The sequence below is a fragment of the Acinonyx jubatus genome, chromosome A3, assembly GCF_027475565.1.
Source record: "Acinonyx jubatus isolate Ajub_Pintada_27869175 chromosome A3, VMU_Ajub_asm_v1.0, whole genome shotgun sequence".
In the NCBI taxonomy this organism is placed as follows: Eukaryota; Metazoa; Chordata; class Mammalia; order Carnivora; family Felidae; genus Acinonyx; species Acinonyx jubatus.
Genome location: NC_069388.1, coordinates 100318203 through 100343439, shown reverse-complemented (window position 1 = coordinate 100343439; position 25237 = coordinate 100318203). Strand labels below are relative to the sequence as shown.

Here is a 25237-nt window from a genome sequence, read left to right as displayed (position 1 = left end):
GGAAGGTTTGCATTCAGGCTGAGGTGACTGGGTTTGTGGCAGACACAGCTGGGCACAGCGCTGTAAAATCCCAAATACAGAAGGAGGGGCGGCTTGGGGGAGGTGATGAGCCAGGTTTGTACTGCGGGGAGTCCGAGGCACTCATGAGATAAGCCTGCCCCTAACATTTGCCAGCCCCAGAAGTGAACAGTGGAGGGCCCCGTCTGAGGTGTTCAGATATATAAAAATTATAACTGCGCCTGCCAAAGTGTTCTGTGAAGTGTGTCCTCTCCTCTTACCTCCCAGCTTAATACTGGCCTGGAGGTCCAGGTTTGAATGGGGATCCTCGGCCTCCTTCGAATGTGGCTGTTGTGGCAGAGCTCACGTCCAGCCTCCGACCCCTGCCCTGGACCGCCTCCCCTCCCTCTTCCCACCCTGCACCACAGGCGCACGCGGGGAGCAGCCTGCTACAGGTCCAAGCCCTGTCCACCCGCCCCTGTCCCTCCCCTGTCCGCAGTCTAGGGCTGCACAGAGCAGTGATGCAATGCCTCATGGGAGGAACAGGCCATTGTGGCCCCCGAAGCCAAGAATTCCAGGCTCCTTGGGTGCTCTGAGTATGGTGGAGGAGGGCCTGGTAGGCCTGTCCTTGTGGAGGAGGGACACAGAATGGCAGAGGGGTAGAGCTGGAGTGAGGCCCTCTAAACTGTGGGCCAGGGTGGCCTCGGTCAGAAGGTGCTCTGTTCATGGGACTTGCATGTGGCGGAATCTCCTGGGCCCTTGGAATTATGAGGAGCTCGGCGGTGGGGGCTTTGGAGCCTCAGCAGGGGAGGTGGTGGTTGTTGAGGCGGGAGGAGTAGCTTGTGCAGGGGGAGAAGAGAATGGTACAGGGACCATGGCTCCCCACCAGCCTTTGTCTCACGCTTGTGGACACCTGGGACCTGTGTCCTGCAGATACATGTGGGGAATCCAGCAGTGGGGAACGGATGACAGTTCTTGTGGTCAGACACTCTGAGTTCTAATCTTAGCTCTGTGACTTCCCAGCTGTGCCACCCTAGGCAGAGGCGTAACCTCTCTGAGCCTGCCTCCAATCTGTAACGGGTATAGGGATGCTTCCTCAAGCAGGTGAGAAGAGTTGGCTGGGGTGCTATGGGGGGAGGGGGGGCGCTTCGTGACTGCAAGGCCTTTGTATCAGGCACCCCTGTTACCTACGTGAGAAGTAACAGCACACAGTTTGCAGTATCATTTGTGAAAAACAAGCAAAGAAAAGCTGCAGGGCCCAGGGCCCTCTGTGTCCCACTGGGTGCCCTGCGAGGGACCGCCAGCTGGGGTAGAGATGAGAACCTGGTGACAGAACCACAGGGAGGAAGGGGGTGGGGCCTGTCCACAGTCCAGGGCACAGCACCTTCCCCTTTCTCTCCCGAGGCCCTTGACTGACAGTTCTCTCTGGGCCTGGTGGAGGGCCCGGGGGCCTCCAGCCAGCAGGGGCATGGGGAGGGGGGCCAGAGGCAGTGGGCCTGGGAATGGAGGCCCCTGTCTTGTGGGCAGGAAGTGCGAGGTGCAGAGCAGCTAGGGAGCCCTGGGGAGGCTGCGGGGTGGGAGGGTGAGAGTGTCGGTGAGGAGAGCGGAAGTCGGAAGCACCGGCAGCCACATTCTCCACTCACGGACAGACGGGTGTCCGGACCTTGCATCGGGAGGGCCCGCTTATCCTTTCCTGGGTCCTCTGGAGGTGAGCAAGGCAGACCTGCTTGGGGTGGCAGCTGGGACGGAGCCGGGGGCGGCAGAGGAGGTGGACAGTCCCGTGCGGGCCCTTGTGGTAGCTGCTGGGGCAGGTGGGCAGGAAGGAGGGCTCTGTGGGCCCACTGCGTGTGTACCTGCTGTGAGCCTGGCAGGGCGTCAACCCTCAGCTTCTCTTTCCTGTCTCTCTGTCTCCCTCCTCCCTCAACCTTCCCCTCCCAATCCGGCCCTGCCTCCGATCCCGGCTCTGGCTCCCACTCACCCTGGCTGGGGGTCTGCGTTGTGAAGAGTTAAGGGGCAGAGCGAAACTCCTTCCTGAACCTCTTGTGGGCCTCCCCAGGCCTCTGGTGACCGCTATGGCTCGGCGCCCAGGAGGACTTGTGTGGCCAGAGGTCCCAAGTGAGCCAGGAAGAGGCTGGAGAGAAGGAAGCTAGGCGGGCCTGGGCTTTGGGACAGCTTTGGGTGCAGTCGCTCAGAATCAGCCATTAGGGGGCTCCCAGCTGTACCTCCCCTTTCGGGCCCCACCCTGAGAGAGGCTGGGTTAGTGCCCGGGACCCTGGTTGCTGGCTTGCCTGGGCAGCCTTGGTTTAGGCCTGTTGACCTGACGTGCAGCCGCCACCATTTTACTCTGAGAAGCGTCCCTGTTGGGGACACTCTAAGGCCTTCTGCTCATAGTTGTGATCCTCGCGGTGAATGGAGTCTCCAGGAGGGAAGGTCCTTCCAGGGCCTCAGATCCTATGGCTGGTGTCACTCCTCTGCTAAAAAGCAGGGGAGAGTGACCTGTCAGCAGCAGGTAATAAATACCCCTCAGGACTGTTGGGCCTTAGCCAGGTTTGAAGCAATGTGCCTCAAAGGGGCCTGACTCCCCAGCCTCCTGGGGCTTTAGAACGTCACGGAGCTGCTTCTTTCTATAGATAAGGAAGCACCAAGCACAGGGATTAGAACCTGGGCTGCTGGGAGACCCGAGAAAGGGTGAGGGTGCTCCGGCCTGGCCCTGAGCCCTCCTCCTGGTCCTTGTCCTTCTCAGGGAGCAGCTGCTCTGGAGACACATTGGTGTTCTGCTCTCATTCTCTCTGTCCCCCAACATCTCTGCCCCAACCCCTCTGCCCCCTATCTTCTCCATACCCCCATTCTCTCTTCCCCCACCCATTTTTGCCCCCCCCATTTCTCTGTACCCCATCCTGTCTGCCCCTCCCCCACCCTCCCTGCACACCCATTCCGTCTTTCTTCTCTGTTCTCCCTCTCTGCCTGAGCCCCAGCTGACCCCACCACAGGGTCCTCAGTACCACTGGAGCCTATCTCTCTCTCTCTCTCTCTCTCTCTCTCTGCACATTTGCATGAAGGCTTCTTCCGTGTGGGCAGGATGTGGGGCTGCCCCTCGTCATGTCTCTCAGTGCTCTGGCCCCAGGTTCAGGCAGGAGCGTCTATCCTGCACCTCCAGACAAGGAACTCCTTTACTCCTCTGTTCTCTGGGGTGGCATCCCTAACCTGGCTCCCGCCTAGGGCTTCATGGGGACAGGCTACCTCCTAAATCCCTGGAGAGGCCAGGAGCCTTTGCTTTTTCCATAGGTAGGAAAAATTTCCAGGGCAAAAGGAAGGAATGTGTGCTGAGTCTGGAAGCTTAAAGGGAGTGAGAGACGGAGACATATAACCCAGATAGAAGGTTCAGGGCCTACTCCGGGAGGAGCTGAGAGCTGAGGGAGCCCACTGGGAGGGTTGTCTGTGTGCTCGTTTGTTTTGGCTTCTCTAAAAGGCCGGCAAAGCAGCAAAGGTCAACTGAGCGAGACATGCTATTTCCTAGCACCTACCGGGGGCCAGGCCAGCAGCAACTTTCAGACCCGTCCGGCTTTATCACAAATCTATAGAATAGCTTTACTCCATCTTATTTCCTTGTTTTATAGCTAAGGAACCAGGTGAAGTTTCTTGACCAGAGTCATACAGCTCTTTGGTCATAGTTAGGGCTTGAGTCTAGTCTGTGAGCCTCTGGACGCAGCCGGGGAGGGGTGCGGACCTTCAAGACTTCCACCTGTCCCCTCAGGGCAGGCTCACCCCCAGCCCCCTGCGGCCGCCCTGCACTTCAGGGTACAGGCTGTGTGCCCAAGCAGGGGGTGAAAAGCAAACCCAGCTCTCAAAAAGTACAATCCAGGTACCAACTGGTCTCCTTCTTGACCCCAAGATCAAGGCAAAGTTGCACTGAAGCCCAGGGCGAGGTCAGGCAGGGGTGGAGGGACTCATGTCCCCTTGATTTCCTAGCAATCAGTGTCTGTGTCCCACACGCCCATCAGCCAGACCCAGCTTAGCCTCTGCAGGGCTCTCCATACAAGAGAGAGAGGGCACCACCCCTCTTTCCTCTGCCCCAGCCCCAGCCCCCTTCTATTCCTTCCTCTCACTGTCTCCTGGAGCTCAAAGCATTTTGTTGGATTCCATAGAGCCATTCCACCAGAACTGAGCTTTAAATGTCCCAAGCCATCGAAGGGCCACTTCATTTTGGAGGTAACAAAACCCATCTTAGGAAGCACCAGAGGCTTTCACCCTCCTTGGTTCTGGTTAGCATACCTGAGATGAGTGATCTCAGAAGAGATTTCACTAAACACCAGGGCTGAAAAATAAAATGAAATAAAAAGTAAAATAAGAAATTTCTAGGTGCAGGAGCCCTGGACTCTGCTCCCCAGTTCCTGGCCCACCTCTGCCTAAGAGGTTCTATCCTACCCCCGGGAAACAGGCCCTTGCTCCATTCTTGACCCTTGCCATGTCAGGCTGCCCTCACCCAGGTGATTGGCAGGACTCCTTGATGGCCATGGGAAGTGACCTCACCCCTGAGGTCATCCTACCCCTTCATTCAGGGAGGAGCAGTTCAAAAAAAGGAGGAGAGAAAGAGAGGGAGGAGAAGGGGAAGAGAAAGAGAAAGGAAGAAAGGGGTCAGGGGAAGAAGGACCTTCTTAAACTCTCAGTGACGTGGCTTGCACAGGTGGAGTACCAACAAGGTGCTTAAACATGTCTTCCTCAGGTCCTCTCTGTTGACTTGCTGCCTGCAAGTCAGGACCCTACCTCTGGGAAAGCTCTGCCCCAGGGCACTGGGCTTCCTGGGAGAAGGGAAGATATGATTGGTTCATGGGCAGAAGGAAGTTGCGAGGTCAAAATGATGCTACATATCCTCCAAGCCTCAGTGTCTCCAGTCCTTTGGTAAGGTTGTTGAGGAGGGGCTTCCTGAGGATCTGTCCCTTCCACCCACTCATCCATTCATCCATCATCCATCCATCCATCCATCCATCCATCCATCCATCCATCCATCCCTTCTGTCCATCCATCCATCCATCCATCCATCCATCCATCTGTCCATCATCTATCATCCATCATCCATCTGTTCCTCCCTTCCATCCATCCATCATCCATCCATCATCTATCCATCCATCCATCCATCCATCCATCCATCCATCTTTTCATTTATCCATCCATCATCCATCCATCCCATCCATCCATCCATCTTTCCTCTCATTTCCACAAACATTTCTGGAGTACCACTTCTGAGTCAAGCAGGTACTGCACCAAACAGTGGGAAAACAGATGAATTCAAGAGACTCTGCTTCACAAGTAATTCATACTTCATTCAATGCATGAAGACCCAAGGGAAATAGATTTATGAGTGGGTAGATAGGGCGCCTGGGTGGCTCAGTCGGTTAAGCATCTGACTCTTGACTTCGGTTTGTGAGTTCAAGCCCCACATCAGGCTCTGTGCTGGCAATGTGGAGCCTGCTAGGGATTCTGTCTCCCTCTCTCTCGGCCCCTCCCCTGCTTGCTCTCTGTCTCTCTCTCTCTCTCTCTCAATAAAATAAAAATTTAAAAACTTTAAAAAAAAGGTTTATGGGTGGGAAGAGAGAATGATACTTAAAAGAGCCACAGACCTGGGATTGGACCCCAGTTCCCCCACTTACCAGCTGAGTTACCTGGGCATATCTAACACTGTCTGAGCCTTCACTCAGCCTTACAAGTAGGGAGGAACTGTTACCATTTGTCTTATTCTTGGGGTGGCTGGCAAGACAGATGAGCCTGTAAAGCACCAAACTGGATAACTGGCACGTTGCAAGGGCTTGGTACGTTCTTTTTGCCTCCCCCATGAGGTTGGGTTGCCAGATAAAATACAGAATGCCCAGTTAATTTGAATTTTTTAGAGAGTAAATTTTTAGTATAAGTATGTCCCAAATATCGAGCATCCTGTATGCTTATTTGCTAAATGTGGCAACTCTACCATGAAGTTGCATGCCGCCCATTTGGAACTGCCAGCCTAGAACTGGGAACACCTCCCACTGGACTCTGTAACCCTAGGTGTCCCACAGGTGGTCCTGAACTTCTTGAGTCAACACTAACCTTTAACTAATCCACTTGAACCAAAGTATAAGGACATGCCCTCTGCCCTGAACTTTGTAGTTGGGAGTGGGCATAACACACACACTAGCAGGATTCTGTCCTTCAGCATTTCCATACTGAGACAGGTGAACAGAATCACAAAGAACCTGCCTTCTAGGTGCTTACATTCTGGGAACGGGAGGCAGATGAGAACCATGTGAGTAAACCACCCGCAATCACACAGTGGGGTAAATGTTCTGAAATAGAGAGTGAGGGGTGGGGTGTAACCAGGGTGAATTTAATTGATGCAGAGTCACGGCCTAGTCAAAGTGCATACCTCTTCCCCCATCAAATGCTTGATCTCTCAGTCTGTCTGTTTCCTCCCTCCATTTCCCAGTCTCCACCCCACCTCCCTCAGGCCCCAAAAATCTGCTCTCTTCTCTCTTTGGTCTCTGGAAAGCTGCTACAGCTTTTCTGATTTTTTCCCCCCTCAAACCCATTGAAGAATGTCTGGTTTCTTCTGGGAAGGCAAATCCAATGATCATTTACATCTAGCAGAGTCATGAACGTTTACCTGTATGGCTCCTTAATTCATATACATATTTATATAGAATTCTGTACATATTTGCCAAGAGGAGCATGGGGGATGCTCCCCCATGGAGGAGCCTTTCCACTGGCTGCTGCTAGCATTTCCCAGTCCAGTTATTGACATTTGAACGTTTCTTATCAAGTGAGTTCACTAATGGGAGTAGGAGAGTTGATGTCATCCAGGCAAAATACTCTCATGCCCACAGGGCCATGCTCTTGAGGCTGGCCGAGAGAGAGGGAGACAGAATCCCTAGCAGGCTCCACATTGCCAGCACAGAGCCTGATGTGGGGCTTGAACTCACAAACCGAAGTCAAGAGTCAAATGCTTAACCTACTGAGCCACCCAGGCGCCCTGTCTACCCACCCATAAATAGTAGCCCAGTGAGGAGTGAGGACTGGAGCAGAGGTGTGGGGAGGGGAGCCAGCTAAGCACAAATAGACAAGGTCCTGGTATGGAGGGAAGGTCAGGGGAGGTCGGCCTCGGGGTCGGGGAAGTGAGCTGTAGAGTGGGTGCTTCTTTCCACCTCTGCCCTAAATGGAACTTTCTGCCCGATGTTCCCTGTGCCCTGTGGGCTGCAGTGGTGGGATCTCACCTCCTCACTCATACTTGATCATTCTTCACACAGGCCTGGGGAGGGAGGTTTGGATCTGGCAGGTTGTCCAAGTATAGACAATGGGTTGTGAGGTTCACTCCTCCTTCTCCCTTGGAAATAGGACTATGGCAGTTCTCTTACTCAGAGAGGACGGAGAGTAGAAAATGGACAGCCACCTAGGGGGAGCAAGGTAGTCAGATATCTCCTTTGGGGCCAGCTGAGGATTTAGGGAGCAAAGCATCTGAATCCTCAGCCTATAACTGGGGCTGGTTGGGGGGAGGGGTGTGGGGTGGAGACAAAGAACCAAGAAGGACCCAAGGCTGAGCTAGGAGACCCATAGAAGACCAAGGGGGAGACCAGTGCACATCAGTTTGATTCAGAGCATTGAATATAAGATTAAAAATAAGAAACAGCCCCATTTTGGGGGACAGGTAGTCTACACAGTCACTGCCAGAACTTGGTGGCTTCGAAGGCGGGACTGGGGGCCTTTCCCAGGGGCCACAACTTCAGGATCATGAGGCCCTAGTTCAGCAATGACAGATTCTCGCTCTGAGTGAGGGATGTGGCGGTTGGGGCAGAGAGGTAAAAGTCCAGAAAAGGATTCTGTTTTTGAGGGACTTTTAGGGGAATGCTCTTAAGAGGAACAAGAAACTGAAATTCATGGTGGTCCTGTGTCATTTCTGTTAGGTACCCTCCCAAAAGAGGGCACAGTGCCAAGCTGTGTTTCTAGGTGACCTTAAAGCAATAGGTTTAAACAAGAGGACTCCCACCTGACCCTGGTTTTTCAACTCTGGGGGTTCCCATTTATTGAGCGTCTGATGGCAGGCTATAACGTAGGCAACAGGTGGTTACAAGTCAGGGGCAGGTGTGTGTTTATTTGTACCTTTGTTCCCCAAAATAGTTTAATACAGCACACAAGCACACACAAGACTTCATGGTAGAAACACGCGAGTGAGGAAAGTGAGCCAAAGAGAGAACAAGAAAAGGTGGGATGAAGCCGGGGATGGGTTCGGTACTGGAAATCTGTGCTCGAAGGGCCTGTGCACTTGACCCCGTACTTCCTGAGAGCCAGTACCAAGAGTGGAACAGGTTATGAGTTTCATAGCATCCACAGGATCAAAACCAGCCACTTGTTCTGAAGGAGCAGGGCCACCCAGAGAGCCACGTAGCTTGTCCACATGCAGAGCATGGAGATGCACGCTTCTGGAAAGTACCCTGGGGCATCCCTCAGCTGCACCCAACTGGTGCGAGTGTGGCCGATGCACCGGGCAGGTCTGAGCAGATGTGGTGCAGCCCTTGGTGGGCACGGCCCTGTACCTCTCTCCTCCCCACGCAGCTAGGTAGGCCCGTGGGCTGCGGGTCCTCCCGTCAGGAGCCCAGGCTGGCTCTAGCCCAGCGCCCCCTCTGGCCTCCACCTGCATGGTGGAAGTGAGAAGCAGCCTCCTGGCCTAGCGAAGGATGAGGCCCCAAAGACAGGAGCCCAGGGAGGCAGAAATAAGGCAGCCTGCACCTTTCTCTCCTGGGTGCCTGCTTCTCCCCCAGGTCTCCCTGCCTCTAGTGTTGTCTGTTTGGCTCCCACACACTTTGGTTTACGTGTGTTTTTGGCTTCCGTGGCTTGCGTGCCATTTTGAGGCACGTCCACCTTTGGTTCTTGCCAACCACTTCAGTCCCTCGGTTCTCCAATCCCAATTCCCTAGTAAATCATCTGGTTCGTCCAGTTTATCTTTTCCGGCTAAGCCCCTGGGCCACCTTCAGCCGACAGACGGGGGTCTTGGAGCGAGCAGTTGAGACGGGGGGGGGGGGGGGGGGGGGCAGGGGGGGGGGTCGACGGTGCCCTCCTCACCCTGCCGGCGGGGCTGTGGCTGGCAGCATCCCTTAGCCGGGAGCATGGATGCGGCAGGCACCCCAGACGCATCTAATACACTAGACGTGTGTCTCCAGGGGCTCACAGCCTTTGCTAACCTGCATTTGCTCTGGGCGCTTGCAGGGTAGATGTGGGTTCCCAGCCGCACCCCAGGCGAGCGCTCCCCCTCATCCACACGATGGGATTGTGAAGGCGGACGTTTCTGGGGCCTCCTGAGCAGCTTGCGTTCCGGATGATGGGTGACGACAGCCTCTCTGAACACCCCAAACCCATGGAGTTTCTCAGCCTCTCCTTGGGAGACGACCTGCGGCCGTGCCCAGGAGCAGACCTGAGGGAGACGTGCGGCCATCCTGACCCTCCTGAACCTTGTGCGGAACAGACCTGGTCCTCTGAGCCTCCAGATTCCACGAAGCCAGATGCTCCTCCCGGGGCCTCCGACGCAGAGCCTGTGCACCTGGGGAGCGGCTCTTCCCAGGGGGGGCCCAGGCACAAGGCCGCACCCCCCGGGTCACCCAGGAGCAGCCATCCTCTGGGGAGCCCCAGGCAGAGCCAGAGCACGTCCACCCAGGTGATGTTCTGGGCGGGCATCCTGCAGGCCCAGATGTGCGTCCTGGACCTGGAAGAGGAGCTGGAGAAGACAGAAGGGCTCAGGGCTGAGCTGAGGTGCTGCATCCCCACGGCCCCTGTGGAGCTCCCCACCTTCCCCTCCAGCTCCGCAGGCCCCCGGGGCTCAGGCCTCCACCCCAGCTCGCCCACGGAGGAGGCCTCTGGGAGAGACAGCAGTGGGCCTGAGGGGGAGAATCCGAAGCCCGTGTGGCCGAGGGAGGAAAGGCCAGACTCTTCCCCGGAGTGGGGTGCCGAGGAGGAGAGCGTCTTCTTCGACAACCCCCTCTTTTTGGAGAGCCCTTGCTCGGACACCAGTGCTTCTGGAGCTGGCTTTTCCTGGGGGTTCTCAGACTCTCACACAGATAGGAGACCCGGGCCCCAGTATCCCCAGACCCTGGAGCCCCCGCTCCCAGAAGGCGGAGTGCCATGGGAGCTGGGCAGTGAGCCGGATCTGGGGGTTGGCACGGCTGATCACAGCGGACACACCACACCTCCATTCCCTGTGCCCACCTACAAACCTCACTTCTTCTCGTGGGCTGTGGCTGACACCACCGAGGGGACCCCTGAAGCACCTTCTGGCTGCGGGGAGAGTGAGGTAAGCCGAGCCCTGGGGACCGACCCAAGGCTGTGCATGGGGACACGGAAGGAAAGGCCTTTCTCTGTGGTCACGGGGCCCAGAACACTCTTCAGATACTAGGGCCTTTTGGAATGCTGAAGTAATATAGCTGAAAAGCAGGTCCGGGGTGGCCTTCAGAATTATGAGTCCTTCGTTTGTTTCATGAACGCCATGATGTCAACAGAACACGATGGCAATTAAGTGCACAAATGTCTCCATCTCACCAGTTTCAGGGGGCTGTGTCTGGACACATTTGGAGAACAAACAGCTCCTCCAATTGCAGCGTGTTCCAGGCCATTCTTAGTCTCCACCCCTCCCACCTCCAAGACCTTCCCAGCTGTAACAGGGCAGGGCTCAGCCTGCAAGATGACCTCTGCCCCTGGCCGGGAGATGTCTGTTTTAGGAGTCTTGTCCTCTCTTTTCTTGAGAGATTTTAGCATTTAGTTACTTTTAGTTCACCATCTTTCAACACCCCCCCCCCCACCCCCGTGTTGATAGATCAGGCCCCTGCGACAATGGCAGAGGTCCTTGAGATCAACTAGGACAAGTTATGGGGACAAGTGATGTGAGACAGCAGGGAGCAGCTTTCCCAGGGAGACCTCTGCTTAAGAGATAAGGAAAGTCAAGATGGCAGAGCAGGGCTGTAACTTTCTAATCTCTGTTTGCAAAGAACAATGCAGAAGAGCCATTAACCCGCACGGCTCTCTCACCTGACCCCAAGGTCAGCGATGCTGCTGGGGACTGTTGGAGTCGCCTCACCCGAAGGCTGGGGGTGCCCCGTGTGGGCCGTTATGGCTCTGTACGTGACCCTTGTTGCTCTGGCACCCTGGGGGTCCTCAGAGGGAAGCCTGGGAGCCCCATCCTCACAGCAAGTGGCACTTGCTCCCATCCCAGTGCCTGGGTGCTGCCACTCTCCCTAGAATCCAGCCCCCCTGGGGCCGGTGCTGCAGCCCATGGAGGGAGGAGGCTGGGGGCAGAGAAGGCAAGAAGTCAGTGAGCCTGGATGGGAGGCCCCGGAGGCCTTGTAGGGCGTGTTAAAGGCCCTAAGAACAGTCTCCCTCAGGTCAAACCTCTTGCCTCTCTTTCTAAGACTTCTCTGGGAAACAGCTGTGACCCCACCGCGTCTGCAGCATCCTGTGTGGATAAAGCCTGGGACGCAGGACCCAGCCCCGCCATACATCCTGCATTACCTTGGGCAAGTCATTTCCCCTCTCTTGGCCTCCCCTGCCCCATCCGTATGGAGGAACATGAGCCCGGTGATACTAGGGCCCGGCACCAGCACTTCTGGGATGTGGGTCTTTTCCCATCCAGGGTTCCTCTTCTGAACTGAGGACCCAGACTAGACTGGACTGGGGCCATGTTGTCCGGGTGGGAAGACAGCAGGGAGGGAGGGGCCCTGTTTACTCAAGTCATTCTCCCTTCCCCACCTTCCCCTCTCAGTGCCTCCAGGGCTCATGGAGATCCTGTGCCTCTCTCAACAGGCCCTGCCCAGCCCTGAAGGCTGGCAGACAGAAGAGGGTCCTTCCTGGCCCCGGGGGCCTCTTCTCTCCCAGAACAGAGGTGAGACCTATTATGGGCTCTGGGAAATTGGGTGATGGGAGGCTTTGGATCCAGGTGGGGACAGAGACCATCCTTGGATTCACAGGTGTCATTGAGAAGTCTCATTATATTTTCTTGGAGCCAGACAGACTTGGGGTTTAATCCTGCTTCTGTCTCTGTGACTTCATCAGGACCATGGGTTTGAAAATGCTCATTTCATAGAATAAATGAAGAAATGGACAAAAGACCCAGCATTTCTGATGCCTGGGTCCTAGTCATTTAGGAAGTCCTGAACCCCAGGTTGCCTCGGGACTGGAGTCTCCTGGGAGCTCTCTGGCCACTGCCTCTGCATGTGGGAGGTCACTGCCCGAAGGAGGGACAGAACGTGCTGCCCAGCTCCAGGGGAGGAGCCCCGGGGAGGGAGCTCGTGGAGGTGGCTTCCCAGGCTGTTTTCCTGGCTCTGCCGCACCCCTTTGCCCTCAGTCTGCCTCTCGCCCCGTGTCAGCTTCACTCCATGCTCTTCCTCAGGTGACAGTGATGCTGAGTGTTCCCAGGAATCTGCTCCCTGCACCTTGGCTCCTGGCTCCCCAGGGAGCCCAGCGTCTTCACCGGAACCTAGCAGCCCTGAGTCTGAGAGCAGAGGCCCTGGCCCCAGGCCCAGCCCTGTGTCCTCCCAGGAAGGCAGCCCGCGGCTCTGGGGCCCCCTCCAGGGCAGCAGTTTCCCCGAGTGGACACTAGATGCTTCACGCCCTTCACTCCTGGAGACAGATGGGGCAAAGCCAAGTTTCCTGGAGAAAGAGGAGGCCAGAGACGCTCCAAACCCAGGGAAGGAAGTAAAGAGTGAAGGCCCAGCCAGGACTCCAGAGGCTGGAGCCGTCGTCCAGCCTGGTCCTCACTTGACTTCTACAGAAGGGTAAGTGTTAGACTGACCAGCTCTCTAATTGTGGATACATTTAGGAATGCCCTGGTCTGGACAGAGCGTGAGAAACGCACAGTGGGATTTAACACACTAATATCTATTAAGCCAGGAGTATAGGACTGGGTGTCAGAAGCTTTGGGAAATACTGAAGGGTTTGAAAGCACGAGAAACCAAGAAGCAGACAGTTACACACATGGGGTGGGATTTGTGTGTGCTGAGGCAATGCCCTGAGAGTCTGGGCACCGGGAGAGGAGGAAGGGGAAGTGTTCGGGGAACCTGACCGGGGCCAGGTGCCCAGAAAAATAGGAGTCGTGCTAGGCAGGGCTGGGGAATGTGAAGGTCAGAGCTTGTGATGTGGGGATTACACACTGCTTTGAATTTGAGATGTCTAGGAGAAATCCATCCGTGAGCCTAGGTCCAAGGTGCTGGCTAAGATCTCAGGGGAAGCCAGAACACCAAGGGGAAGTTTGACTGGAATCAAGGGGGTGGATGTTGGGGCCCATGGCAGGATTGAATAGCCCCAAAACTGTGGCCGGAGGCAGGAACAGGACACCTGGGAAGCCAGCCTAGATGTCTGCCTGCCCCGGGAGGCACCTGGGGTCTCCACCCAGGAAGGAGGTTTTGTTCTCTGGCTGGCTGAGTAGGGACATACTGAAGAGACCAGGAGGCACCGGTGACAATTCTGGTCGCACCAACTGGAAGGTTGGCCCCACTCCTAGCTCAGTGTTATTGGATGATGGGGACAGAGCCTCAGGCAGGGCCAGAAACCAAAGCATCTTCCTCATGCATCTGGAAAACTCCACTCTGGAGTCTCTGGAGGTGTTTGGAGGCTAGGTAATCAGGGGAGTCTCTCAGAATCTGAGAAGACAGGGCTTGTCATACCAAAACTCCAGTCAATTCAACCCAAAATAAAAGTAAGTAAATCTGCTTAAAATGAGAAGCATACTTTCATAGTAAATAATGAAACAAAGGCTTGATCGGGGCTTTGCTTGCTATGATGTTAAGTATTACATAAATAAATAAGTTGAATCTTATTTTTAGCACAATATAGGATTAACGTTCCTGGCCTGAGTCTGCTGGCCCCACGAGATGTCTCCTTTGGGTCTGACTGTCACAGTGAGGTCACAGAGGTTATTTTTATTATATTTTATTTTACTTTTCATTTCATTTCAATTCATTTGTTTTAATGTTTATTTTTCAGAGAGAGAGAGACAGAGTGTGAGTAGGGGAGGAGCAGAGAGAGAGGGAGACACAGAATCTGAAGCAGGCTCCAGGCTCTGAGCTGTCAGCACAGAGCTGGAGGCGGGGCTCGAACTCAAGAACTGTGAGATCATGACCTGAGCCGAAGTCAGACACTTAACCGACTGAACCACCTGGCACGCCCCTCAATTAATTTATTTTAATAACAGCTTTTTTGAGAAAGAATTCACATACCATACAATTCACCCATTTAAAGTGTCCAATTTAAGTGCAAGCAGGATGCATTGCCCCATGTCAATCCTGTGACAGTTCATATTTGCCTTATTTTTTCTACCCCCAAAGTAACTCCCCATTGTAACAACGCTAATCGACTAGGTCGTTCCTATAAACGTATTTTAGGGCTTGCTCAGCTGGGTATTCACATAGTTCCGTTTAGGTGGGACAAATGTGTCATTATTTTTCTTCTCTTCAGTTGTCCAGTGGAGTAAATCCTCCAGTTCCTTGTTTGTCTGTGGCTTTCCATGTGATTCCTGGAACCTTCTGGCATCACTTACACGGACTTCATGAAATTAAACGTTTTTTTGGCGAGATTTGTAATTTCACTTTTCAGTGGGTCTCTGTTATGCTGGCCCCGCCTTGCTGGGTGCGTTAGAAGCCTCAGGAAGCAGTGAGGAATGAGCAGCAAAGACATGCCCTGGGAAGGGGGGTGGGCAGCCAGAGATGGACGTTTGTGTTAAAGGAGAGAGTGCTGTCGAGTGCAGCCTAATTTTATAAGTGGCCGGCTGATCAGTGAACATTTTCACGTTCTGATGACTTTTGCTTACCCGTACAGCCCCCTAACCGTGGTCACTTGGATAATGAGTGGGCACATCACGAGAATTCCCCCCCTCGCCCCCGGTTGTCATACTGCAGGGAACCGGAGGAGTCAGGGAGAGGCTGGGCTCGGTGACTTCCAGGGTTCTAGCTGCCAGGCTCCGAGTGTTCCCTGAGTCTGTCAGGGTTGCCTGGGCCCCTGTAAGCTCGCGATAATGACAGCTCACCATCTGGGCTCCTGTGGTGACGGCTTCCTTTATCGAAGGGCTGCCTGTGAGAAGGGAGAGGCGGCTTGGAGAGGTCGGAAGCCGCCTATTTGACTCCCGAGCTGTAGCTGTGCCTGAAGCCGGGCTGGCTTCCTGTGCTTCCCTCCTCCTTGCACCTTCCGTGGCTCCAGCTCTAGGAGTGAAGCCTGGGGCTGGGGCTGGCAGGGGGAAGAGGGCATGGAGGCGACACGGGCAGGGCAGGACGGGTGAGGGAGATGAGTGGCTGGTGGGGTTTGGAGAGACAAATGCCATCCCTCCTGGGGATGGATTAAATACCACTGGTGTCTTCAAAGGGGACACCTGCCACCTCAGATGAACTAGGCTCAGAACATCCTGGTGGTCTGCCCGAGAAAGTGCCAGGTGCTAAGCTTGGCTCCAGCCCTTGCAGGCTGGATTCTCCTGGTGCCCAGGCCAAGCAGGCTGTGACGCTGCCTCTTTCCCCGGTGAGGCCCTGGTCCAGCTTCCCTCGGCCCCCACCGCTCAAGGCCCTGGAGCTCTAGCTCGCCTGCTGAGCTCTGGGCAGGGACTCTGAGCATCCCTTCCAGGACTGACCTGTAGGGACACTTGCCCCATACACCTTCCTGTCCAGCCCCCGTGGTAGTCTGAGCACACTGTTGGACTTTTGCAGGCTTCCTGAGAGCCCCATGCCCCAAACACAGTCCCCCGAGGAAGGCCAAAGGCCACAGGCTGGAGACAAGCTGGCGAATGGTGTGAGGACCGACAAGGTGGCCTGGAACTTGGCCTCTCGCCTCTATCACCTGGAAGGCTTTCGGAAGTCTGAAGTGGCTGCCTACCTACAGAAGAAGTAAGGGGCTTTGAGCCTGAGCAAGGCTGGAGGTCAAGTCAGGGGAGGGAGGAGTGGTTGGTAGACTCCATCCGCCGGTCGCCCCTCCTGTCCCTGTGTCCCTGCTGCCCCACTGCTGACCTTCACCCCGTCATTCCTGTCCCAATCCATGCCTCCCCCCCATCCCCTTGCCCTGCCTGCCTCTTCCTCTTCATCACGCATGTCACCGCTTGTCCATACTCGTGAGCCCTGCTTAGAGCCAGTGGACCGGCCCCCTTGTCTCCCCTACCCAACTCCTCGTGTCCTCCCCACTCGATGTTGGATGGTGCCAGTGGCAGACCAGAGGCCTGCTGCCCCCTTGCCCCCTCGTCCTCTTGGGACGTGTGCCGGCCCTGGGGCCCCGACCCCCAGTGCAGGCTTCATGCCCATTTCCTGTCCACAGCAATGACTTCAGCAGGGCTGTGGCTGAGGAGTACTTGTCCTTCTTCCAGTTTGGAGGCCAGAGCCTCGACCGCGCCCTCCGGTAAGACCCCTGGGCCGTCTCTGGGGCGGAGGGATGGCTGGGAGGTGGCGGCACTGGCGAGGGCTGGAATCTTGATTGCCCCCCGGCTCTGGCGCCTGCTGGCTGCCCCAGCCTGGGCTCCATCCTGGACTCTGGCCTCCTTCCAGGGTCTTCCTGCAGGCCCTGGTGCTCAGTGGGGAGACTCAGGAGCGGGAGCGAATCCTCTACCAGTTCTCCAAACGCTTCCATTACTGCAATCCTGGGGTCTTCTCCTCTGCAGGTAGGAAGGGGCTGGCCCTGAAGGCAGGGCAGGGGGGTCCTGGGGTGCCTGGGAGGGGGTTGCATGGAAGTGTCCCCTGGTCCACTCAGGAGTTCACTGGGTAGCTGCTGGTGGGAGTGTCTGGGGGACTGTGGAGAACCAGAGAAGCATTTGGGGGTCACCCCACCCAGCACGGGCAGGTGGAAATGCGGGAGTCCCGGTTCCAATGAGCTTTCTCTGCACTCACCTCCCTCTGGAGCAGATTCTGTACACACCTTGACCTGTGCCATCATGCTCCTTAACACAGACCTGCATGGACAGGTGAGAGGGCGGGGGTGCCGGAAGAGGGGGGTTGAGGCCAGAGGCCCGGGGTGGAGTCATGGAAGGGCCCTGGGGGAGGTAGGTCTGGAGAACTGGAGAAGGTTCCAGAGTGTCCACCTGGGGGGTTATTCTGTTGGGGTGAGGAGTGTGTGCCAGCAGTCCCCCTCCTCTGCATGGGCCACAGAACATTGGGAAGAGCATGACTTGCCAAGAATTCATAACCAACCTGAACGGCCTGTGTGACGGCGGGAACTTCCCCAAGGAGCTGCTGAAGGTATGGTGGGGAGCGAGGGTGCCGGGGTGGGGGGGCGCTCCCTGGGCTCACGGTGCCAGGGGCTCCCAGCCTGGGCCTGCCTCTGCTGCATTATCTTTGGGAGGACAGGCTTGTGTATGGAAGGTCCCAAAGCGTGGGTCCTAGCCAGCCGCATCAGCACTACCTTGGTATTTGTCGGCTTGTGGAAATTCACAGGCTCCTTGCCTCGGACCTACTGAATTAGAATCTCTGGGGCTGGGGCCCCTAAAATGTTCTCTTAGGCTTCCCGGCGATTCTGAGGCTTGGGGAATGTGAGGAGCACTGGTTTCTTGGTCCTCTGAACGAACAAAGGGCAGTTTGAAGTCTAAGACTTAGGAACCACAGGTTCTAGGGTTTGAATTCTTGTCCCTTGGCCCACTTGGGCTCCTCCTGGGGTAGCAACCACTTTATGGTGTGGTTATCACAGTGAAATAAAGGTTGTCAGGTGCTCAGAGCGGGGCGAGGCACACAGCATGCTTTTCATAAGCAGTGTTGGCCCTGGTTCTTTTGTCTGTGGGGTGAACATTTCTTGCACCCTTGCTGTGTGCCAGGCATTGCCAGGGCTCCAGAGGCATGCAAGCAGGATGCATCGACACGAATACTCTTTGTTATATCATTTCAATGTTCCGGTACCTCATTTATTCATTCGTTCACCATATATTTATTGCCCCCGTCAGTCAGCCGTTCCTGCTGTGTCCCATGGGCGGGATGGTATGTGGATGATTCATCTTCTCAGGAGAACTAGCTCAGGCCTCACTAAGCTCAGGTAGGGACTAGGATTGCTTTGCTCACCTTGTCTCCAGCATCTGGCATGGTGCCTGGCACACGGTGAAGGCTCCGTAAATGGTTGCACGCCTGCATGGGTACGTGGATGCATGAATGAGCTTCCCGCTCAAGGAAGGGCAGCTGTGTTGGGGGTGGATGAGGCCGATTGCGGCCTGCCCTTGTCCTACCGATGCCAGGTGGAGTTTGGGCCCCACAGGCCGAGGCTCCCTGCCCACTATGTGCCTTCTCTTCTAGGCCTTCTACTGGTCTATCCGAAGTGAGAAGCTTGAATGGGCTGTGTAAGTGACAGCCCCCTTCCCCCCACTCCCCACCCCTTCCCCGTCTCTGGGCCTGTCCTCCCTCCACCTGCCCACCTGAGAGTTGGAGGAGCCCCAAGGCCCCGGACAGTGCTCCCCCACTGAGTGAGGGCCAGTTTCAAAGCAGGTGGAGGAGCCCAAGTCACACCTGGAGGTGGGGCTGGGGATGACAGGAACGGATGAGCTGGCTTGGAAGGACTCCTCTTGGGAGGTCCTGGGTGATCTGGCTCCCCAGTGAGAGAGAGGGTGGGGGGTGCTGAGGCTACGGGTGCCTCCTGGTGGCCTTTGCCCGGCCAGTACCCCCAGCCTGATTCTCTGATGTCCAGGGACGAAGAAGACGCAGCCGGACCAGAGAAGGCCCAGCTGTCTCCCGCTGCGGGCAAGATGAACAAGCCCTTCCTGCAGCTGGCCCAGAACCCCATGGCACCCACCTACAAGCAGGGCATCCTGGCCCGGAAGATGCATCATGATGCAGATGGCAAGAAGAGTGAGTGCTGCCCTGTCGCTGTGCGGGGCTTACATCTGCCATTGAACCAGAGTGTGTGCGTGCGTACTACAGTGGCTCTGCTCGGGGACACGGCTGACGCGTGCGGGTGTGCAGAGAGATCGCACAGGTCAGGAACCGGCGCCTGTGTTCTTTCCTTGCTGGTGACCGTGTGCTGGGCGCTATGTAAGATGCCAGGGGGTCGGGGCACGGGGACAAGACAGACCCTGCCCTCCAGGGTCCCTGTGGTGAGGGGAAGTCAGACAGTCGCATGGGTGTCTGGGATAAAAGGTAGAGATTGGTAAGTGGTGTAGGGAGGGTAAGATCAAATACGGGGGGGTGTGGAGAAGGGCTAGGTTTTGGTTTCGTTTGGGGGATGAGATATGGGGGACAGGGACGGGTCAGGCTTCTGGGACATGATGGTATCTGAGCTGAACCTTGGAGGAACGGAGGGCAAGAGGGCATTCCCAGTAGACAAAGGAGTAGACGCAGTTTGCTCTGAATGGGGGTGTGTGTGACAGAGAACAGAAGGAGGTGAATTTGGCCTCATCTCTCAGACAGGTGAAGGCTTTAGAGCAGGCCAGCGACAGGACCAGAGCCAGGCTGGGAGGGGACTCTAGGGAAGCAGGCCTTCTTCTGCTTGAGGACTGAGTCCCTGTGCCTCTCTGGATGGGACCAGAAAGATGTCTAGTGGGTCTGTGCTCGTGGGTGGGAGTGTTTGGAGAGGGGGCGGCCGGCATGGACATCTCTTTTGTTGTTTGTTGTTTGTTGATTGCCTGGGCGTGAGGCATGGTGCATGCTTGCTTGTGACTGTGTTTTGTTGTGTTGCTATGCTGCGTGTTTCCGTGGACCCTGGGCAGGGACTGAGTTGGTGGGGGAGGGGGCCGTGTGTGTCTACGTGTCTGGATGGGGCGCCCACCTTTGTGTACTCCTGGGGCAGCGCCGTGGGGCAAGCGCGGCTGGAAGATGTTCCACACCTTGCTTCGGGGGATGGTTCTCTATTTCCTGAAGGTAGGAACGGGGTGCACACCCCTGACGGGCAGGGTGGGGGAACAGGGAAAGGCCCAGGATGGTTCGGAGGGTGGGCAACAGATGATAACCTCTTTTCTGGGCCCCTGGGCCCCGTGGCAGGGAGAGGACCACTGCCCTGCAGAGGAGAGTTTGGTGGGGCAGATGGTGGATGAGCCCGTGGGGGTGCACCACTCGCTGGCCACCCCGGCCATCCATTACACCAAGAAGCCGCACGTCTTCCAGCTGCGGACTGCCGACTGGCGGCTCTACCTCTTCCAGGCACCGTAAGTCCTCCTGGGGTGACAGACAGCAGCAAAGCCCCCGCTGTCCTCTCCCCATCGCTTGCTCACCCTCTGATGGCTGCTGGCTGGGACCCGGCGGGAGCGGCCTTCTTCACCAGGAAGCCTGAGAATGCTGCAGCCTTTGGAAGGGGTCCTAGGGTGGCCCCAGAGGCTGGTGCTGCCTGCTGGCCTCTTCTGACCCGGGCTGCTTCCCCAGTGCATCTGCCTCCCGCGTGTAAGTCCCAGTCAAGCCTCCCAATTCCGAGCGGAGGATTCCAGGAAGCCTCTAGCAACTGAGCACTGGCTTGGACATTTGGTCTAAAATCTATTGCCTTCCCAGATTTTCCTCTTTGATGGATGACTAACACCACCAGCAGAGGTCAGCCACCTCGATCAGTGGCAGCGCTTCTGGCTTTTTGAGGCGCTGCGTCCTGAAGCAGTCCTGGAAGACTGTGCAGACCGCAGGAAGCTGGGGGGGTGGGGGGAGGGGCGGGACCGACCCTGTGACCTTGGGGACCCACGGCCTCCTCTGCCCGCAGCACTGCTAAGGAGATGAGTTCCTGGATCGCGCGCATCAACCTGGCCGCCGCCACGCACTCGGCGCCGCCCTTCCCCGCAGCGGTGGGCTCCCAGCGCAGATTCGTCAGGCCCATCCTGCCTGTGGGCCCCGCGCAGAGCTCCCTGGTACAGCCCCCGGAAGGGCCGGGTGCGGCGGGGAAGGGCGCTGCGCGGGACGCGGGACGAGAGGGGAGGTGGGAGGGAGGGGCTGCGCACCTGGGCCCGGGAACGAAGTGGGGTTTGCGATGGGCTGTGCACCTGGGCTCGGGAACGGAGGGGAGCGGAGAAACAGCTTACCCCTCTGCCTCCCGCTCCCAGGAGGAGCAGCATCGATCCCACGAGAACTGCCTGGACGCTGCCTCCGATGACCTGCTGGATCTGCAGAGGAACTTACCGGAGCGGCGCGGCCGCAGCCGAGAGCTGGAAGAGTACCGCTTGCGGAAGGAGTACCTGGAGTATGAGGTCAGGAGCCGAGTCTCCGCCCGCCCGGCTCGCTCCAGTTCCCTCGGTTGGGCCCTCTGCCGCCCTCTCGTGGCCGCATCCGTCCTTGCAGCCTTAGTTTCCCCAGCTGCCCTGGCGGAGGGAGGTCCTGTAGGCACCCGCGCGGGCAGGGGCTTGCGCGAAGTGTGCGTGTCCTTGTGCCCTCAGACCTCTTCACTTCTTGTCGTGGGGGCACCCAGCAGCTGCTTGTCTGTCCGCAAACACTCACAGGGGACGTTCTTTTTATAACTTTCTTTCACCCAAGAGTATACTGTATTTGGCTTTCCCTAAATTGAAGGAAAAACGATTTCAGTTGAATGATCTCCCCTAATACCTACCTAATACTAATGGGCAATATTTATGGAGCTTGTATTACTTGCCTCTATTATCTTGTTTAGTTGTCTGACAACTCTGAGGTAGGGACTGTTGTCCTGACTTTACAGATGAGGAAACTGAGGCAAAGAGAGATTAAACAACTTGACCGAAAATGATGAATTCACATGCCGCTCCAGTCAGGGTCGAGCCTCATTTATATTAGCCCAATGATCGATGCCAAAATGGCTTATCCCTGACTCCCCCCCGCCCCCGCCCCACCTTACACCCAGATTCTGCTACGGTCTCTCATCCGTGCACCTTCTGGGACCCTATGCCCGAGGAGTAGGTGAGGGGCACTGCTGTGCACACTGGGCCTCACGCTGCCCTCTCCCTGCCTGTGACCAGCTGCAACCTGTAGCCAAGCCCCTGGCCCTCCCCAGACCTCACTCCCCTCTGTAGAGAGCAGAGACAATGATGCGTGGGCCCCCCAGCCACCCAGGGCTGGGCTGAGGGTCCAGCGGGGTGGAAGACGGGAACGCGCTTAGTACGCTGGGACCTGTATCCCAAGGCTGCTAGTTACGGAGGCCTCAGGAGTGTTAAACAGATGAAGGGTAGTTAGCATCTCTCTCTCCAGATGCCAATTGTTAAAATGCTATTCAGACTCAATTAGGCTTCAGTACAGATGTGAGCTGTTTGTGCGCCGTGCTGCACAGATCAGGCCTAGCGGGTTATGGGTCTTTTAGTGTCTCAGAGATGTAGCACGTTCTGGAGACGTTAGTTACAGCCCTACAAGGCGGTGGCGGTTAGAATGGGGCTGGGCTGGCGGGGGTCCGGATGATACTATCCAGGTAACCCCAGGGCTCGGACGCGAGGCTGCTGTGTTCTGCAGTCTGGTTGCTGGAGCGTGGGACAGACATTGGCTGTTGGTCTAGCCCTCTTCCTCACACGTGTGAGCTGTCTGCCCCTCGAGATTCCAGCTTCCTCCTACCCTGCAGCCAGGGAAGCGCTAAGGTGGCGGGGCCCGTGTGTTGCAGAAAACCCGCTACGAGACGTACGTGCAGCTGCTGGTGGCCCGTCTTCACTACCCCTTGGATGACCTGGACCTGTGGGAAGAGCAGCTGGGGAGGGAAGCCGGAGGCACTCAGGAGCCCAAGCCCAGCCTGAAGAAATCCCACTCGAGCCCGTCCCTGCACCAGGACGAGGCCCCCACCACGGCCAAGGTGAAGCGGAACATCTCAGAGCGTAGAACTTACCGGAAGATCATCCCCAAGAGGAACCGCAATCAGCTGTGAAGCCGACGCCACCTCCCAGACTCTGGCCCCTGCTCGGGGTGGACCTGAGACCCCACGGAGGAAGCTTGTTTCAGTGGGTCCGTGGTGGGGGATGAGGCCTACCCCTTTCCCACGGAAGGCCAACCCCCGTTCCCCTGTGGTCCTCGCTCCCTCCTGCGTTCACTGGAACTTTCCCAAACTGCTGCGCCCACCCCCACGGCAGCCCCCAGCTGCCCTGGTCCCCGGTCACTTCCGAGGGAGGAGGGAGGTCCGGGGTTTGGCTGCACTCCCGTGTCACTCTCTACCCTTCCACAATCCAGAGTGGCCACATTTTTTGGGCCTGGGGGCAGCTTAGCACTCATTTGAGCATCGGAGTACCCCTGGGCTTCCAGAGAAAAGCTGGGGCAGAGGAAGCCTCTGGGCAGTCAAGTTAGGGGAGCCATAGTCCTGAGGAAGATCTTGCTCTGGGGATCAGGTGACCTGCTGTGAGAGGTCCTGGGAGAACCCAGCCAGCCCCCGGTGACAGAGAGCAGGGTTGCTCAGTGCCACCCCCTGACAGGTAGGCTTTTCGGGCAGGGACTCAGCTCAGTGAGGCTGACTCTGGGACCCTGGGCCTTTGTCTCCTACCCCCCGATAAACATCCGTGCACCAGGGGCAAATGAGACAGGCCCACGTCACACACCCCATTGCTAATCATCGGAGCAGAGCCAATGGTGGGCAGTGAGGGCCAGAAGGGGTTGGGGCCTCCAGAGCTCTGTGGAGAGGCCTGGGAACAAGGGGCCTTTGTTTCCCCAGAGCAGGGAAGGAGGTTCTCCAGGTTGGGACCCTGAGAGAGGCTGAGGGGCAAGAGGTGGTGTTGTACCCCTTGGGGACTCTCTCGGAAGGAGCTTGTCTGAGAGCTGTGAGGGCCAGTGGAAGCCTGGCTCCCTCCCACACACCCCACTCCTTGCATTTCATTCCCGAGGAGGGGCCCCAGGGTCCCTTCCGGGCCCCTCCCCCTCCTGCACCCTCTGCCCCCCTGCCAGCTGACAGGGGGCTTTGCTGCCCTCCCTGGGAAGTCCCCTTGTGCTGCCCTCTGGCTGCCTCCCAGCTGGGCTCTGGGGGAGGTTCCGGACACTCAGGGACCTCGGGCTCTGCCTGCGGGAAGGAGGCTGGGCTGGAGGAGCGGGCCACCATTGTCTCTGTTCAGCCAAGTGTGCGAGCAGGCCGCCGGCCAAGAGGGGCCTCTGCTGCCTGTCTGCCGCCTGCTGGCTGACGCGCTGCCTCTCCAGCCTTCCCGCCGTGGGGGGGGGGGGGGGGGGGGGAAGCCCTCCTCCCGTCCTCGCTTGTCACCACCCCCGGGACCTGAACTCTACCAAGTGGGGCTGGCCCCTGGGGACTGTGAGGGGTGTCTGGCCAGGGCCCAGGGCTGGGCCAGGTAACCAGTGGGCACACACTAAACGCAGGCCAGTAAAGAAGCAGGTGTGCATGCATATGTGAGGAAGGGGAGGGCCATCCTAGGACACACCTGTGCCTAAGCGTGTCTGCGTGTGAATGCGTAGGTCTGCGTGCATGTGTGTGGGACGGAGTCACACATTTATAGGCTGTCAGCGCTGGGGGGACCTCAGAATCATCTGTTCATTCCACTCATTCATGCATTCATTTCACGAATACTATTGACCATTTCTTATGGGCCAGTACTAGCGGATTACAAAATCACTTGAACACGTCTCTGGCCTCAGGAGGTAACAGTCCTGTGGTCTGGTTCCCTGCTGTCCATACAGAACCACACTTTATCTTGCTGGTAAAGACCCATTCCCACCCTTTGCTCAGGGATTCGGATTCAGTAGGTCTGGGTCAGGGTCACGGATACGTATTTTTAAAGCAGCCTGGGTCACTGATGTGCAGTTAATAGGTGAAAACCTAGCATCAGGTGGATGTGACTTGCCCTGGGACTGATGCTTACAAGCTTGGCCTTGAGTGGATTTTTTGACCTCACTGAACATGTATCCTTATTTCTAAAACCAGAATAAAAGGCAGAGGCGTGCCTGCGTTTGTGCATAGGTGTGGCCCTTCGATGCACCTTCGCTCATGTAGAACCGGTGCCTCTCTTTCACCCTGGGGAACATGAAGCCTTCAGAGAGATGGGGACTGCAGGGCCCTGCCTGGTCAATGCTGTGTAGGCTTGGCTTGGCCTGGAGGCCTGGGGAGGTGGAGACTGGGTGGTTAGGCTGCAGTTCTGACATGTGGCCACGGGAGGGCGGGCTTGCATCTTTCAAGCTTCTGGAGCCCAGGGGCCCAGCTGCGGAGCACTGCTCCTTGAAGAAGAGGAAGTTAGTCTGTATGTCCCCGGGGCCATCACCAGAACCAGGACCTCCCGCTTCCCTACACGCACAGTGGTCCAGGCCGGGCCTCCCACCTTGTGGAGAAGTTGGCCAAGCAAGGGTTGGGACTCTGACATCTTCCTGCAGATGGAGAGGGAAAGGGTTTCTGGAGCTGTGTGGGCGCGGCCTGGAGTTCCCTACACAGCTGTCCCTACAAAAGTGAAAACTGAGTG

General features: G+C 56.9%; 1 protein-coding gene across 1 annotated transcript; it reads left to right on the top strand.

The window, feature by feature from the left end:
* Window positions 1–1454: 1454 nt before the first annotated feature.
* Window positions 1455–24592, top strand: PSD4 (pleckstrin and Sec7 domain containing 4). The gene is made up of 17 exons (XM_027033761.2): window positions 1455–1705; window positions 9226–10303; window positions 11415–11519; window positions 11806–11884; window positions 12392–12776; window positions 15690–15866; window positions 16288–16368; window positions 16515–16627; window positions 16869–16927; window positions 17112–17201; window positions 18240–18283; window positions 18628–18788; window positions 19726–19796; window positions 19917–20080; window positions 20617–20761; window positions 20954–21097; window positions 22465–24592. Exons 2-17 carry the CDS (start codon window positions 9335–9337, stop codon window positions 22720–22722), a joined length of 3045 nt encoding a protein of 1014 aa, XP_026889562.2. The 5' UTR covers window positions 1455–1705; window positions 9226–9334; the 3' UTR covers window positions 22723–24592.
* The last annotated feature ends 645 nt before the right edge of the window (window positions 24593–25237 follow it).

Bases quoted from the DNA above. Each gene is read 5' to 3' on its own strand.
- PSD4 (XM_027033761.2), top strand. From the start codon at position 9,335: ATGATGGGTGACGACAGCCTCTCTGAACACCCCAAACCCATGGAGTTT. The intron at 11,520-11,805 runs GCAAGTCATTTC...CTCTCTCAACAG, and splicing joins TACATCCTGCATTACCTTGG to GCCCTGCCCAGCCCTGAAGG. The intron at 18,284-18,627 runs GTAAGTGACAGC...TCTGATGTCCAG, and splicing joins GAGAAGCTTGAATGGGCTGT to GGACGAAGAAGACGCAGCCG.